Below are 16,554 nucleotides of genomic sequence, written 5' to 3'. Positions count from 1 at the left end.
ACGGCCTTCGGCGACCCGACGAAGAGCTTTGTTGTAGTTCTTCCGAACTGTCTTCGCAACCAACATCATCAGCAAAAACCGGGCATAAGGAGCAAGCCACCAGAATTTGGGAACATGGACGTGGGGTTGTGAATGATATATTGCAAATGCCCTGAAATGCCAAACGCTTCGATGCCCAAAGCAAGCCAACATGCTATGCACGTGTTGCTACCAAGACCTTTACACCTTATTCACACAATGCTGTCTAATCCTTCTTGCTGCCTTCCCCTTTTCGCGTCCTATCTCTCAGGACAAGATTGATGTCTGGTCGTGCTGACTGATACTGCTGTGCTGGTCTCGATACTGAGCGCTCATTGGTCGACGCAAGCGTCTCCTCTGCCCTCGATCTGCCCCTGTCCCTTTCGTCATCTCCAATCTCAAAGGCATCATCTTGGAGTTCTATGAGGTCGCCCAGATCACCGCCGACAGCTCCCAGGACAGGTACGGCACTGCGTTTCCCCTGTCCAGGTGTGCCCGGCTCATTCAAAAGCTTCTGTGCTTGTGTACCGACCTTCCTTACCCATCCTTCTATAGCACCCCCAAGCTCTTGGAAATCCAGGCCGCTGCCGCTGAGCGGAGTGACAGCACCGGATCCGCCATACTGACTTGATGTTCCTGCACCTGCGTCCAGCAAACCCGGCGCCCACGGTGTGAAGTATTCCTGTCCTGGTGGAGGAGCCATATTGGGCAAGTACTGAGCGAATTTCTTGTTCAGACCATCCTGCGCAGGCCCAGGGCTTCGCACATTCCTGCCCATTGTACCGACACCCCCTGGGCCTTGCAGACCCCATGCTTTGCCTGATGTACTTCTTTGACGACTGTGGGCTGAGGCGGATGACAGGTTGCTTGACGCGCGCGGTCGAACGGATTGCGAGGGAGAGCTAGTGAGCGGATTTGTGGAGGTGGACGAGCGTGGAAGGTCGACGGAAGCCCGGGGGGTCGAGGCGTCGGAGTACGCGAGAGACTTTCGTCGAGCGGGTGGGAAGAAGCCAAGCGCTCTTCGTGGCATGCGGCCAATCTGTGTGGGCTGTTTGTCATTAGGCAGAAGAACCCATGAATCATGTGTCCATGGTGGCTCTGGGTCAGATGAGGGGACGGAGTCGTTCTCTTGGTCTTTCTTCTTTGGCGTGGTCCAGCCGTTAGGGAGACCTTGAGTATCTGAAAGTGGAGCCTTGCTATTCGAATCTTCGCCGTACTCTCCCAGTAATAGATCTTCGGCAGGGAGAGCATCCGGGCCTTGGACTCGTTTCCCTTTTACGCCACACGCATCTACTGGCAGGACGACTTGCTTCTTGATCTGTACACTATCGTTCGGCCACATACGATTGGCCTTCCGTAGCACAGCTTGCTCGCAGTTGTATTTGATGCTCAGTCCCGCCAGCGTGTCCTGCGGGCGAACGTGATGTATGTATACAAGTGCATCTCGGTCGTCGTTCTCGCTGGGAGGTGCGGAAGCGCTGATCCGTTCATCCGAATTCCTGCGCTTTATGCGGCCGACAGAGTCCGGTACCAGATGCTCACCGGCGGTCAGTAGATCTTTGCGCTTCATCGCTCTGACCATGGCCTCTCTCTCTTCGTGTGTTCCAGCTCCGACATGCGAGCCTGCGCCTGCAGGACCCCAGTGTTTCGGCGGCGGGGCGCTCGTCGACGTCCGACGCCCATGGCCCGGTTTACGTCTGCGAGTATTTCCAGATTCGTCCGAGGTACCGTCACTGGCCAGGACGGTAGCGGCAATGCCCTGAATAGCCGCCAGCGAGTTTCCCCATAGGCCGGAAAGTGTTTGCGAGGATGATTTCGGGGTCGAGGTGCCCGATGACCTTTGAAAGGAGGATAAGGGGGCAGAAGTGACGTTTAGACGGGACGAGGAAGCGCCGCCTGTGCGTGCATTCGGGGTGGGAGATGTGTTCCGCGAGTTCAATCTCGACGTGGCCCTACTGGGTCCGCTCTCACTTCCACTCGTCGCATAGATGTCATCTTCCACCGAGATCAGTCTTCGGGTGCGGGGGCGCAGTGTCGAGTTGCTCTTGGACGTGGACAGCGAGGAGCCATTGGAGGGGTTCATGGCATGCGGACGCCAGGCGGAGTGGGTAACGGTGGTGCTGCATAGGCCAAGTGATTGGAGTGGTCGGGAAGCCGCATGACATGGGGTTACGGGAACATGGCGTGGACGTCAGGAGCAAGGACGGAAGCGCAGTGTCTAGGTTGCTCGGGTATCGTGAGGGTCAACAGCTGGGGAAGGAAGCTACGTAACCCCCGAGTACCACACCCCTTCATTCAAACACGCCCGTGCACTGTGCCGCCGAACCGTCAGAACGTGCCATGCCAAGTCACCTAGGCACCATGCACAAGGCTCACGATTGATTAAGATGAATTGGATACGTAAGTAGTGGGTACTCTTCGACTTTCACCGCCCCTCCGTGACTTCTCAAACTGCCTGGGCGCCGTGTGACGATAAGGCCAGATAACGACTAGCTTCAGGCCAGAGCTGACTCGGTCACCCCATGCATTCACGACATTACTTCATGGTTTGGATACAGATCGTGCATTGTCATGTACTATAACACTACTGCGTAGCGACACGCAAACAAACGCCATGTGCGTGTATTAAACCCACGGATATCATCATCAGTCGTCATGGTCGACAGAACGAGAAACAGTAAAGACACACTATCGAACAGAACGAATCTCACCCACCCACTGGCCTGTCCGTCACCGGAACGGGCTCGAGCTGGTCGTCGCATCCACATCTTCAAACTCCAGCTCAAACGCGTCCACTTCCTCAAACTTCTTTCTGATAGCCGCCAACTTCTCAGACTGCTCAATGGCTGAGACTTCGGTGGTCTCTGCTTCGTTCTGGTCTGCAGTCTCATTTTCCTTGTCCGACGAAATCCTGCGACCGTACGTTCGGCTCGACTTCCCTGCTGGTTTTGCTGGTGCAGTCTTCTTGGCGCGCCCTGTTTTCTTTGTTGCCTTTGGCGATGCCGGCTTTCCAGCCCCCTGCCTCTGACGAACGCGACGTGTTGGCATTTGTAGTTCATCTTGATCCGAGTCCACTTGCTCAATATCATCCGACGATTCGATCTCAAACTCATCGCGATCCCGCAAGCGATTGCGCCGACGTGGTAGCAATTCTTTGAGTTGCGCGGTGGATATGCTCTGTTGTGCCTTCTTCTTGGCCCTCTGCTTAGCCCTTGCAGGTGTCTCTGTTTCCTCGCCATCAGAGTCCTCGTCCACCACGGGTGTCTTGGCCTGCCGTCCTCTCCTGCGTGGTCGCGTTTGCGCTGGGCTTGGAGGCGGCTTTGATACTTCGCGTTCCGGGCTACTTGACATGGGAGGTGCAAGCGTCTCGCTCAAGGGTTCATCGTCTTCCTGTGTCTGCGCGATGACTTCCTCACGTGTCGGCAGTACTTCTGGTAGGCTCGGGGAGTGTGACCGCTCCGACTCCACATCGCCGCCAGACTGTGGACTGACTGGTGGTGACGAGCGTGGTACTTGGACTACAGGCGACAGCTTGCGCTTTGTACCACGGGAACCGGAGCTTGAGATCTGAGTGCCGCTATCATTCCGTGTCTCCTCCTCCGGTACCTGTTTCCGCACGTTGAGAGGTGTTGATTCAGCGTGGGGAAGGAAGTCGTCAAAGTCGAAATTGTCCGTGTTGTCCAAGTCGTCTTGATCATTGTCCTCCACGTCCGTAGTCTGCTGCACCATGCGCAACAAGCTTGGCTGCCGTGCTCTGCGCTTGAAGTTGGTCAAAGCAAGTATCGATCTCTCGTGTGCGGGTGTTGCGCCGACTTTGATGGCAGACGGCGGGCGGGTGCCGTGAGCTGGTGAATTTGAGCCAAGGGAAGAGAATGTCAAGTCGCCATAGCCGCTATCCTCTTCTATCTGCGGTTCTTCGTGTGCTGGTTCGATGGCAGTTGGCGATGTGTGTGCTGCGGACTTCCTGGCACTGCTCCTTGTGGCCCGCGTCCGCTTTGATGCATTCGATGCAGGAGTCCGGTTCTTAATCGATGACACAGGGATGTCTTCTTCAGCCGGCAGCGCGCCAGTCATGGTGAGCTCTGCCTCGTCCTGAGCCTCCGGTGTCTTCTCCCCCAGTAGAATCCTGCGCGAACGCGTTGTTCTCGATTTGGTAACGAGGCCATCGCTGTCTTCGCTGAAACTATTGGCTGCCTCACTGAGCTTTTTGGTTTGCGCTGGTATGGGTTTCGCCGCCTGTTTGCGCGCGGGGGCAGCTTTCGGTTTGGTGGGTTTCGCGACGCGCGACGCGACTTTCGATCGTGGTGGGCGGGGCATTGTAGCAAGGCGCCAGCGCGAGTGTGTTAAGGTATTAAGAAATATGCGCAGGGAGTGAGTGTGTTCGCGATCGGATTGATGCGGGCGGCGACCGTGCGACGGGGATGGGGATGAGGCGCGTCGATGTTGTGACGCACTGGATTGAATTCACCACCTAGCGCCGATCTAGACGCGCGAACACTTGGCTCACGTGTCAGCGCATCATCCACAGGGGCTTGTAAGCATGCCCATAGACAACGCGATGACTGTATTCTCTGCTTATGTAGTACCTCGCTGAGGTCTAGCGGTAGCCTGAACCTGCACGACGTGTTGAGGATGTTCTCAAGGCAACAACGGTTTGAGCGTACATAGCTGCCTTCACAAGCCCCAGATCTAACATTCCTTGCCTGTCTTCACTCACACTCCAGTGGCATCATGAAACCTCTCCACTATCCAGATTCGTTGCAAGAATACGCGGTATCTGAAAAGGACTATCTCCAGCAGCACCCCGAATACAATTGTCTCGTCACAGGCGCAATTGTGTTCAACAAAGAAGGCAAGCTGCTGATCGTGCAGCGTGCAGCGGAGGAAAGAGCGTTCCCTGATCTCTGGGTGAGTCAATGAGGAAGCTACGAGTCTTACGGTGCTAACACCAAAAAGGAGGTCCCAGGAGGCAAGGTCGATGATACGGACCAGACAATTCTGCATGCTGCTGCTCGAGAGCTCAAAGAAGAAGCTGGTCTTGAAACGACCCGCATACTGAGGAAAGTCACGCATTTTACCTTCTTGGACAAGACCACGACATGGCTCAAGTTGGTGTTTGAGATGGAAGTGCAGAACGCCGACACAGTCGTCTTAGACCCAGTCGAGCACCAGAAGTACCTGTATGCATCCGAGGATGAGGTTATCAAGGACAAGGTGGGGGATGTGGAGCTCAGGTACATCAGTCCTGCGAATAAGGAGGTCAAGTTGGAAGCGTTCAGACAGAAGCGCGAAGGGTGTTCCGCGTAGCAGTCATGGACGTTGGAAGAGTTGAAACGCTTGATGTATCTGGGAAAGCTGATTACTTCACGGGACGACTTCCGAGGCCATGCTTAAGGTATTGGCTGGACTTGACAGTACACTTGCTGTCGTGTGAGCAAAGCCAGCCCCTTTAGAGCATAGTCTGCATGTGAATGCAAATCACAAAGTCGAGTTTCCTCAAAGAGCCGGCGATCAGTTGCTTCCCATGCTGTCTCGCTGGTCCGCATATGAAACTGGTGATTGTCGCCAATAGGAGGCGAGCCATATGGTCGGAGACGTGATCTGGGGTAAGCTGGCAGCCGTCCAACCGAGCAACAAAGAAGCCAAAGTCGACGCCAACGTGACACGGCCCAGAAGCAGCCTAGGTAGCAGTGCAATTTCTGGCGTCTGAGCGAATATCCTGTTCGACAGGAAAAAGCACGTTTCGTGTCGCAATGGTAATAACTGCCTTGCCGTACCCTCCCGTACCACCCCGGCGCCCGCGCTAGTACACACTGTGCGTGCCCCCAAAGAACACGACCATTTGCGGACGAATCACAACCTCAACCTTCGACGACCGCGTCAAAGAGCACAGCGACAGCAGCATGTCTGGCGAACACTCCTTCATGGCCAGCGCCGTGCCCGCAGCAGCAGCGCCGCCGCCGCTCGCTGCGCAACCCAGCATTGGGACCCCGTAGGTTGCAGTCGCGCGCAGCACTCCAGCACATGCTCATACCAGCCAGGCCGTCGGCGTCGTCGCAGTCAGTTCCCCCTGGACACCCGTCTTTCCGGCGGCAACGCGCCAGCCGGGCGTGCGAAAGTGAGTGCGACCCATGTCTTGCCTGTATCTGCGCCCCTGATGGTACGAGGGAGGAGCCATTGCGGTCGGTGGGATATATGGTTCAGCTCGCGAGCCTCGGCACCTCGGTCGGCCTGGATAACGAATGCTAACCACCACGCATCGCAGCCTGTCACGCGAGGAAAGTGAGTAATCAGCCGCGGAACCGCCGTGCTGCCAGGACGCGACATAACCAGCAATAGGTACGATGCGACGCCGCCTCATTGGGGATCCCATGCACCAACTGCACCGCCTTCGGCATCGAGTGCCGCATCCCCCAGCCCAAGCGCAAGAAGACGCAGACGGCCCGGGCCAAGGATGCAGAGAGGTACGCACGCGACCGACCGCCAGGGTGCTATGGAACTGACGCGACAGCAGTGACCGCGGCGACAGCGACGACCGCTCGCCCGCCAGCACCTCCGCTGAGCCCCGCGAGAAGTCGACCGCATACAACACCCAGGATGGGACCCCCTCCACCACCGTCTCGCCCGAATACGCCGCCCAACAGGCTACCCACAATGGCACCTACGTGCAGTTCATGAAGCCCAAGTTTGCGCGCGCCCCCATCAAAGAAGCCGGCCGCGTCGCCTACCTCGGGGAGTCCTCCAACCTGTCGCTGCTTGTGCACGACCGCTATGGCACCACCGATGTCGTCCACTACCCGCTGCCCGAGAACGTGCGGGGCGCGAAGGCGCGGGTCAATGAGATGGACAACATGGAGATTGAGATACTGCATCAGCGAGGCGCCTTCCTGCTCCCACCACGGGCATTGTGCGACGAGCTTGTCGAAGCCTTCTTCAGATGGGTGGCCCCGGTCGTGCCAGTCATCAATCGCAGCCGCTTCATGCGCCAGTATCGAGACCCCAAGAACCCGCCCTCGCTCCTGCTACTGCAGGCCATACTCCTGGCAGGCTCACGCGTGTGTACCAATGCGCAGTTGATGGACTCCAGTGGCTCAACCACCCCCGCCGCCATGACGTTCTATAAGCGCGCAAAGGCGCTATACGATGCCAACTTCGAAGACGATCGCGTGACCATTGTGCAAGCCCTCATCTTGATGGGCTGGTACTGGGAGGGACCCGAGGACGTGACCAAGAACGTTTTCTACTGGACCCGAGTCGCTATCGTAGTAGCTCAGGGTTCGGGCATGCACCGCAGCGTTGAAGGATCGCAGCTCACACGCTCCGACAAGCGCCTGTGGAAGCGTATCTGGTGGACACTGTACAGCCGGGACCGTTCAGTGGCAGTCGCACTCGGCCGGCCGGTTGCCATCGACCCTGAAGATTCCGACGTCGAGATGGTGTCTGAAGATGACTTCATCGACGACGAGACAGAGCACGCCGCAGAATACCCACCAGATCCGATCCATGTTCAGTTCTTCATCAACTATGTCAAGCTTAGCGAGATTATGGGCTTGGTCCTATCACAACAATACTCGGTAGCGTCGAAACACCGCAGGGCGAATGCCATAGACCTGACACACAGCGACATGGCCCTTGCCGACTGGCTGCAACATTGTCCACCGGAAGTGCAGTGGGAGCGAAATCGCCATCATTTCTGGGCTGCCTTGTTACATTCAAATTACTAGTACGTCTATGCATCTTCTGACTCTGACGTAGACTAACGCTCGCAGCACCACTTTATGTCTCCTGCATCGCGCACACATGCCACCAGCAGGCTCACCAAAAGCCACTCATCTTGACGGTTTTGGTGAAGCCAACGCCTACCCATCACGGAATATCGCGTACCAAGCAGCCGCCATGATCACATCCATTATTGAAAACCTCAGAGCTCATGATGAAATTCGGTATACTCCGGCTTTCATCGTCTACAGCTTGTTCTCCGCTCTCATCATGCACGTGTACCAGATGAAGTCGTCTAACAAGTCGGTCGTCTCAGCGACTGAGCAGCGACTACAGATCTGTTTGGACGCTCTTAAAGAGGTCTCCAAGGTGTGGCTTGTCGCAAAGATGGTGCATACTCTCTTCGAATCGATTCTTGGAAACAAGCACCTTGAAGAACGTCTGCAGAAAGCTGCCGGCCGCAACCACAAGAAAAACAAGGTCCCTTCGGTCCCACCACCACCGCCACCTAAGCCTGCCCAGGAATCCTCGAAACGAAAATTCGATGACATGGATCTAGGCTTCCCTGTTCCAAGTGGGCCGCCATCTGCCCAGGTCTCCTATGAGCGGTCCAGACCGCAGACTCCTGCCGTCACACCTTCGCGCGAGCTGCAACCCCAACAGCAGATGCCCCAGATGACTACTGGATCTCCGCAGATGAATCGGCAGAATCACGACGCATTCATGGGCCCTTCACGGTCAGGAACGCGTCCTACGACCCCGTTCAATCCTTCATACTCGTATCCAGGAACGCCACCAGATCTTTTCCTGGTGACCCGTGATACCCCTAATATTAGCCAAGAAGTGTGGCAGAACTTCCAGCCCGATCAGCTGTTCCCTGCCGACACACAAGTCAACTTTCCCCAGATGTCACCCATGCAAAACCACAGCCTTGTAGATCCTGCCTTGAGCCAACCTCAAAACATTGCCATGCCCTCTCAACAGACTTCTGGGGGCCAGTCACAGATGCAGAACCCACCATCAAATCCGGGTATCTCCAGCGGGTACGAGCATAATAACACTCAGGCCTGGCAGCAACAGATGGAGATGATGTCGCAAAACCAACAACAGCATGGCGCACAGGATGATGCTTGGAGTCAAAGTTCCGGAGGTCGGCCCAACCCCATCGTGCCTATGAGCTTGAATGTCGATGACTGGTAAGTCGAAGTTGCGATTCTGTCCGAAAGCAGTCACTAAATCTCTGTCCCAGGTTCAACTTCTTCGGCATCAACGGTGAAGCCGACATGTCACATCTATTCCAGCAAGGCCCTGCTTAGACTCATAAGCGTTTGCTTCTGTGATTGTTCGATAGCTTTGTTGTTAAAGTTTTACTCCGCGTGTAAGCGTATCAGTAGCGTGGATTCAGTTGTTGCATGGATGCATGTCTCTTCAAAAGGTTCGAGGTAGCAGCGTGTGGGTCCTGTACGTCCCGCGTACAAAGGAAGATGATTTGGCATACTACAGGACAACACTTTTCGGCATACTACTTCTCTGTGTCGTCTTCACGATAAGCTACCATCAATGCAAAATACTCGCGTGCTTGGACGAATTTCACGATACACATTTGTGACTGAAGGCAATTATGGACAGATATTGACGACCTTAGGATGTTCACGTCAAGATATTCCAATCCAATGCCTTGTGAGGCCTTCGCTAGAATTCATCAATGTGCCTACTGTTGGGATACGTTGCTGATTGTTGCCATAGAAGACATCTAATCCGGGTTCATGCTCTCATTCTTTCTTACGTGCTTATCGCATCTGTATCGAAATTACGAGTCTGCGCAGTCTTCAATGCTAAGCAGTCCGAAGCTCTCCATTTCAACGGAAGATCCACCCGTGGGCCGGTTGGCTCCCCGCGTCATAAGCCTGTGCAGGCCCGATTAGGTTAGCACCACTTCGGTTTCGGGAACCTCGCAACTTCACGTACCTAAGTACGCGAGACTGATACAACAACACCGTGAGCTCGACGTACACTAGCCGCCCAAGGCCAGATCACGACTCTATTACCAGGTTCGTAAATGCTCTCTCTCCAAGCCCTCGAAGTGCACCCATTCCTTCTGTTGCCCGCATAAACCCCAAGGTCGAATCGGAATCGCACCACGCCGCACATCGCAACGGAGCCACCCACGACTACGACATCGAACGCGCCCGAATAACAGCCCTACAACGATCACGATCCCTTTACACAGCCGTATTCACTACGCGCCTTCCTCGACTGCTTCGCCGCAGCCTTGCCATTCGCTCGCCCAAGTACCTACTCCCAAATCAAACAATACTAACTACCCTTCTCGTGTAGGCTAGGGCGCATCATTCCTACAAAACATACGCCCCAACATGTTTCAAGCGCAACAAAATCCGGGCCGCGGTGCCCCACTCGGTGCGAATAGGTTGCAGAATGGCAAGATGGGTGAGGACAACCCCAGAGCGAGTTTGGGCTATATCGCTGATTGCTGTCTCTGTAGGTGCTGCGTCTCAATGGGGGTTTGGAGCTCCAATGGGTGCGCCAGGCCTATCGAATGCGCAAACACGAACAAACGGCGGGGCCATGTCAAGCTTCGCGCAAGCAATGGGCGGCTCGCAGCCACATACGCCGCTGAATCTTGAGTAAGTCAACACACGAAATGCCTCCGAAACGAAAGAAAGGAGAGTACCGAAAAAAGACTCCACAGCTCGATTCTGGGAATCTGAAGGACGTTGAGAGACACAAGCTAAATGTTGATGACCATAGGGAATTCCCTTCGCTGTCGGGCGCGCCGCAAGCGCAACAGAACACTACCGCGCAGCAGATGTGGTCGAACCCCACCCTACGAACCACCCAGCAAGCCCAGCAAAACACGATCGGACGTCCGCAAGGCCAAGGTCAACAGCAGGGCCAAGGGCAGGCAACACAGGCTACGAATCAACAACAGCAGAACCAGGGACAGGATGATTCATCCCAAAGCCAGTTCTCTGGTGCTGGGGATGATTATCGTTTTGGAGGACAAGGGGGTGTCGGACAGTTGGGGGGTGTTCAGCCGCAGACAGGCAACATCGAGGAGTTCCCTCCATTAGGGGGCGCTGGCGGAGATATTCCACAAGATCGAAGAGCTGGCCTGATACAGAACGCAGCGGCATTCGGTGCGAATGGAAACAGCGCCTTTCCTGGGCTCGGACAAACACGGAACGGCCTCTCAAGCCCGACAGATAGCCAGCAAGACCGGAGCATCAACCCCACTGTGGGTGGCAGGGCACCGCCAGGTACATGTAAGCAAGAGGTCTCAGCCATCATATCAGCCACTGACGATGATAGCATCACGGACACCATTTGAGAACATGCGGACAGGCAACCAAGCAGATGTACGTACCACATGCAACTCTGCTGTACCATAGTTCACACCATGTAGGGAAACCAACGGATAGGGCAGCAAGGGAACATGTTCTCCCTAGGTCCTCAGACAAGCATGCGGGGTGGTGCTGATCTCGCCCCGGGCGGTCAACGGCAGCACCAGAATCAGTTCGAGCAAACATTTGGGTCTGACGTTCTCGGCTCCCCGAACGCGCAAAATATGCTACACAAGAAGCTCTCGGACATGACGGACTCGGAAAGATACGGTTTACCTGGACTTCTGTCCATGATTCCTATGGACAGCCCCGACTATTCCTCGCTGGCTATGGGCCAAGATCTGACAGTTCTGGGCCTCGATCTGAGCCGGCCAGAGTACGCGTTCCCTTGCCCTCTCAACACATTTGCTAATGGGTTTCTTAGTAATTCTCCATTACATCCTACGTTTGGTTCACCTTTCGTGGAATCCAACGTCAAGCCAGTAATTCCACCAGATTTCACTCTACCGGCGGCGTACACTGTAACAAATGTTCCACCACTGCATTCGAAAATGGCCAGCTTCTCCGCCGAGACACTATTAGCTATCTTCTATCAATTCCCGAGAGATATCTTGCAAGAAATTGCTGCACAAGAGCTATACAACCGCGATTGGCGGTGGCACATGAAGCTCCAGCAGTGGATGATGAAGGATCCAGATCTCGCGGCGCCTATCAGGATTTCGCCAAAAGAGGAACACGGATGGTATCTATTCTTCGATGTTAAGAACTGGAGGAGAGAAAGGGTATGTGTTCCGCTCTGTCAATGCACGTCCTATGAACGACGTACTAGACACTAACGCGAGTATAGAAAGAGTTCGACCTCAACTACGATCACCTTGATCAACGCCACGGTAGCCCTGCTATGGCGGGACAGATGTAGTAGGCTTCCTCTTCACACTGAGTGAATCGTCTTATCGCACATGCACCGCTTGGTGGCGACCTCGGCTGGTATTATACCAATAAAGTACCCTGAGGGTCTTACGCCTGGGGTTTGAGCAACTGTTCTATTCTACGCTTCATGCACATGCTCATGAGGCGACATGATTCACTATGGTCTCTTGATCCGTGAGAAAACAATCTGCAGGTGTGTGACTGCTGCCTTGGCCGGCACGTGCCTTCTCTCACTGTTAGCGGTGAGATCGTGACTACCCCAGTGTCTTGCATCGAACCTTCTTCGTCCACCGTCTACTCATACAACCGCACTTTTCCCCCTCTATCACCGGCCTCAACTTCAGCGATCCTCGCAAGCACTGACCTGCAGATTACTCTTACAAGATTTTCCTGTCTCCAAACAACGCAACACTAACACACAGCACCCAATCACTATGTCATCTCCAACGTCGAATGATGCCGACTATGTTCGCGAAACGCTCACGAAGCTCTCAGTAGCCGTTCGCGAGCTGACTCCAGCCGGCACAAAGCAAGTTCCACAAAACCCCGACCGCTTCAATCTATTGGCGCGTCCTACATACGGTGGCTGTCGTGTCTGTGGTCTTCCCGGCCACCAGTCCATCGATGTCCACCATTCGGCAGCGTGTCGCGTTGCGCTTCTCTCGCTCATCGGCTTCTGGGAGGATATCGCGGATCACGTGGCCTTCCTCTACCAGCACTCCGAGCGATTTCAAAAGGCCATCCAAGAGAACGAGCCAACGTATGTAATGCGTCTTGACAACCGACCGCTGAAGGGTGGTGACATGGAGGTTGTCCTTGTAGACCGCCTAACAGGGAACTTCCTCAAGTTCATGGCGCATGTTCGGGGTATCAGAGCCAAGGTCAATGTGATTCTTAATGAAGATGACTTGGCTAGATATGAGCGAGTGGCGAAGAATCTGGAGGGGTTCTTCTTGGACGGACAGACTCGTAAGTTCTTTCCGAAACCGCGTGGAATGGCATGAACTAAGCTGCTGGTAGTGTCTGATCTCTACGAGCGCAGTATTGCGATGGAGCAGTAAGGCTATGGCTGCATCTGTGTGTGCTTTCTTCCTTGATGGCGGGAATCTTCATGAGCGTATTCTCAGACATTCCCAAATTCTGTTTCTGCATTGAAGGTCACACGTGACGAGCACGTGTTGGCTAGCGCAATACCTAGCTAGGTACTAATATTCCTCCCTCTGCACTTTTGAACGTTGAAGCTTGACTTTCGTAACCACACTTCAGTAACACGGACAGATCGCGATGATTGCCCCGCACTCATAGCTGTACAAGAACTCAGTCGTTGCCCCGCATTCTCCGTTATCGCCCATGCGTAAAGTAGATAGTGTTGGTACAGAATGGTGGGTGCCACGGTACGCTCTTTTCCACACCCCCAATCCGACACGATGTCTTTCCATAACCCCGCTGCACCTTCCACATCTGCGTTCACTTTTGATCATCCCATATTTCATGACTTCCACTAGCACTCCGATAGGCACAACCGAGCTCATATGGGGGTTTCCTTCTCATCTTTGATTGCTTACCAACACATCTTGAACTGCACCACAGCAACAAGATTGCACCGATTGATTGTATCTCTGTAGACGAAGGTTTACACACAAAAAATCAATGGTGCAGAGTTTATCACAGTGCGGAATCCGAGGACGGCAGCGCAAAAGGCGACGAGGCGATGCAGGGTCTTCCGCAATCAGTACCAGACTCGCATCGCAGTCGAACCCCGCTCCGCGGTAACCATGGGATATTCGATCCGAAAACGACTGTCATAGACCCTGATCGCTTCCCCTCAAGCCCATAAGCGATCTGAGTTTGCACATCAGCTACGAGTAATTGACCGACGATACCGCGGGCACGGGTGGATCCGGTTGTCGCCAATCGTGGGACTGCCAGTACACGATGCTCATTGACGTACGAGCTTTTCCTGGGGTCCGTTGCGAGAATGTAAATCTTGCTCTCCTCCAACAAACAACCATCATCATGGAGGCCGGCGATGCCGCGAACATTGCACATGCCTCGGACCATGACAACGGCGCGGGTGTCTTGCTGAAAGCCGTGCAAATGTCGAGACAGGCCAAGTCTGAGTGCGCAACCCAAGATGCAACGTCGAGCCCCACTAACATATGTACAGGCAAAGGAACGGTACACGTACTGCCACGACAGAAGCGAGAGACTTACCATCTCCAGAAGATACGCAAATCATCGAGGACAGATACATCTCTAGAGATTCGAAACGTTCCAAAACGCCGTCTGGCCAGCTTCCCGCGTGCGCCGAAAGTTCATACAACACGACTGATTCTTCCTCGACGCCGTCTGTGGCAAACCAGCAAAATGTTATACGAATGCACGACGACTCAACTACCTCAGGAGTGCCCACATACCCGGCTGTTCCGAAACTTCAATTCTTGAATGTGACAGATGCCGTACACCAGAGCCATGCCCTCACCATGCCTCGCCGCAAGCCTCTGCCGAAGTCGTCGCAGAACGAGCTGACTCCGATTATTGAACCTAAACCACCGTTTTATCGCCCAGTATCTGCACCTCCTCTGAGAACCACCACGTTGATCAACGACACCGAGGAGGATACTATTCATCCATGCTCGCCTCTAAGTAGGCCTTCCTCGCGCGCATCGACAATGAATTCCCTAGTCTCTGCGAAGTCACACACAGAGCCTGGACCTATACACATTCATCCATCCTCCCAGCTCCAAAGCATGCAGTCTATCGGCGAGCTAGATGCAAGACTCCATGAAGTCGCCAGTCTGCGTAACTCATTGAGAATGACGTGGCCCAGCCGTACAAGTAGTGACGCAACTCCGACCGGTACTCCAGAGTCTATATCCAATGTGCCATTGAGCGGTGGAGTTTATGAAGCTCATTCAAGGTTGAACAGTAACATCCGTTCGAAGTCCACCGAAAGAGTGTATTTACATGACTGGGCGAGATCGAGCGAATGGGTTCAGCCTTCTGCCACCGATGAAAGCTCAAAAGAGTGGATCGAGGACTTCCTTGCTCGCCAGGAACAAGCAACTCGCGACGTGCATGGTGAAGGACGACGTCTAGGAAAGCAAGACAGCAAGTATGGCAGTATCTGCAGCCGAGTGGGTAGTATCGACAAGTTCAGGCGCAAGCTAAGCATGAGGCGTGTTACAGATGAACGGGGAAGCTTCGAGGCAAGGCAAGAGAGGAGGCAAGGACGGGTCTTTGACTTGGACATTGAATCGTCTCCTTACGGAAGGGCAATCGTGCCAATACCTGGAGAAGATTTGGAGAGACCGGCGATATCAAGAGCGTTCTCACGCAATTCCATCACGAATCAGCACCTCAGGCCTGAAACCGCTATGTCGAACCGATCGTCCTGGGCCCCTACATCTTCTTCGGCTCTGCATTCAACGCATGCGCCGGAACCGCACCACATGTCACTACCATCGCGATGGCCATCTTCATATCCTACCTGCAGCACCTTCACACCAAACCCCTATCATTCGACGCCCAAGCAACGACCTAAAGTCAAAAAGCATCGATATCAAACGCATGGTTACGGCTACCAAGCGCGTGGCTATCAATCGCATGGCAGAACCGGCAGCTGGGAGAAGTTGAAGGTCAAAGCGGTGACTTCTATAGGCTCGGATCTCAAGAGAAGTATTTCTACTGGTGTCGCGCCCGTCATCACGGAGGGAAAGGACAGTGTGAAGAATCTGGTGGGTAAGGTGGAGAGAGCCGGTGGGAGTATGACTAGGAAATTCAGCGCGAGCTTGAAGGACAAGTTGAAAGCTTTCGGCAAGAAAAAGGAGGGCATGAGTGTTGAAGGGACTTATGCAGTTCAAGGTGAGCGTTGAATCCAATCGCGAGTTAGTTCCAATGTCTTTGGACGCATGTTGCACGATACTACATTGATATTCGCTTAGCGGTTTGAAAGCGCAGTTTTTTTTGGAATCACAATGACCTCCTGCAACGCTCGCTATTCCTTTCTCAAGAAATTTCGTTCGATACAGCAAACAGAGTCAACCCGGTATCTAGCGATATCGCATGACGACCAGAGGTGATGATTGAGTCTAGCCTTCCGCGGAGTTGCTCTCCAAATCGTCACCACCGCCCCTGAACCACAAAACTCTTATCCATCAACCGATGTTTTGACGAATGTCAACATCATGCAAGGACCCTGTGTCAGAGTCCGACGCACTGGATCACGGCACATAGAACGGTACCCCTCGGGACCAGCACACTGGTCCCACTCAATGGAAATGCTGTCTCTTTACCGCACGATCAACCAAACAACTCGTCAAGCCTGGAGTTTACACAGCTCATAGGCCGCTTTCTGAGACGACACGGTCATTACGAGCCGAAGTTGACGCCAGAATATTCTCCTCCGATTTGTTCGCAACACTCGGCATCTCTCAAACATGTCATGATCATGCCCGAAGCTACCGTTCGACTTCATACCCATCTTTTCAGTGCCTTTGTACTGACGATTCTTCCCAAGCGCATA

The 16,554-nt window shown here is 54.2% G+C and overlaps 6 protein-coding genes across 6 annotated transcripts; 4 read left to right on the top strand and 2 right to left on the bottom strand.

The window, feature by feature from the left end:
• Nucleotides 1-244: 244 nt before the first annotated feature.
• On the bottom strand, nt 245-2,101 carry J4E88_005488 (uncharacterized protein; the record flags this gene model as incomplete). Its single annotated transcript, XM_049399124.1, has 1 exon — nt 245-2,101. One exon carries the CDS (start codon nt 2,099-2,101, stop codon nt 245-247), a length of 1,857 nt encoding a protein of 618 aa, XP_049254915.1.
• A 647-nt stretch (nt 2,102-2,748) lies between these two features.
• On the bottom strand, nt 2,749-4,335 carry J4E88_005487 (uncharacterized protein; the record flags this gene model as incomplete). The annotated part of the gene is made up of 1 exon (XM_049399123.1): nt 2,749-4,335. The coding sequence occupies one exon, from the start codon at nt 4,333-4,335 to the stop codon at nt 2,749-2,751; it is 1,587 nt and encodes a 528-aa protein (XP_049254914.1).
• Nucleotides 4,336-4,749: 414 nt separating this feature from the next.
• On the top strand, nt 4,750-5,325 carry J4E88_005486 (uncharacterized protein; the record flags this gene model as incomplete). Its single annotated transcript, XM_049399122.1, has 2 exons — nt 4,750-4,926; nt 4,975-5,325. The coding sequence occupies 2 exons, from the start codon at nt 4,750-4,752 to the stop codon at nt 5,323-5,325; spliced, it is 528 nt and encodes a 175-aa protein (XP_049254913.1).
• A 79-nt stretch (nt 5,326-5,404) lies between these two features.
• Nucleotides 5,405-9,053, top strand: CTF1ALPHA (Cutinase transcription factor 1 alpha; the record flags this gene model as incomplete). The annotated part of the gene is made up of 8 exons (XM_049399121.1): nt 5,405-5,413; nt 5,826-6,010; nt 6,060-6,136; nt 6,284-6,300; nt 6,358-6,482; nt 6,533-7,741; nt 7,788-8,933; nt 8,987-9,053. The coding sequence occupies 8 exons, from the start codon at nt 5,405-5,407 to the stop codon at nt 9,051-9,053; spliced, it is 2,835 nt and encodes a 944-aa protein (XP_049254912.1).
• Nucleotides 9,054-10,112: 1,059 nt separating this feature from the next.
• Nucleotides 10,113-12,018, top strand: J4E88_005484 (uncharacterized protein; the record flags this gene model as incomplete). Its single annotated transcript, XM_049399120.1, has 7 exons — nt 10,113-10,185; nt 10,241-10,382; nt 10,507-11,021; nt 11,068-11,114; nt 11,162-11,475; nt 11,524-11,881; nt 11,947-12,018. The coding sequence occupies 7 exons, from the start codon at nt 10,113-10,115 to the stop codon at nt 12,016-12,018; spliced, it is 1,521 nt and encodes a 506-aa protein (XP_049254911.1).
• A 445-nt stretch (nt 12,019-12,463) lies between these two features.
• On the top strand, nt 12,464-13,090 carry J4E88_005483 (uncharacterized protein; the record flags this gene model as incomplete). The annotated part of the gene is made up of 2 exons (XM_049399119.1): nt 12,464-12,998; nt 13,050-13,090. The coding sequence occupies 2 exons, from the start codon at nt 12,464-12,466 to the stop codon at nt 13,088-13,090; spliced, it is 576 nt and encodes a 191-aa protein (XP_049254910.1).
• Between the last annotated feature and the right edge of the window lie 3,464 nt (nt 13,091-16,554).

This window comes from Alternaria novae-zelandiae, assembly GCF_023758075.1.
Source record: "Alternaria novae-zelandiae strain BMP 2774 chromosome Unknown scaffold_10, whole genome shotgun sequence".
NCBI classification, from domain to species: domain Eukaryota; kingdom Fungi; phylum Ascomycota; class Dothideomycetes; order Pleosporales; family Pleosporaceae; genus Alternaria; species Alternaria novae-zelandiae.
This window is presented reverse-complemented; position numbering and strand designations above follow the sequence as displayed.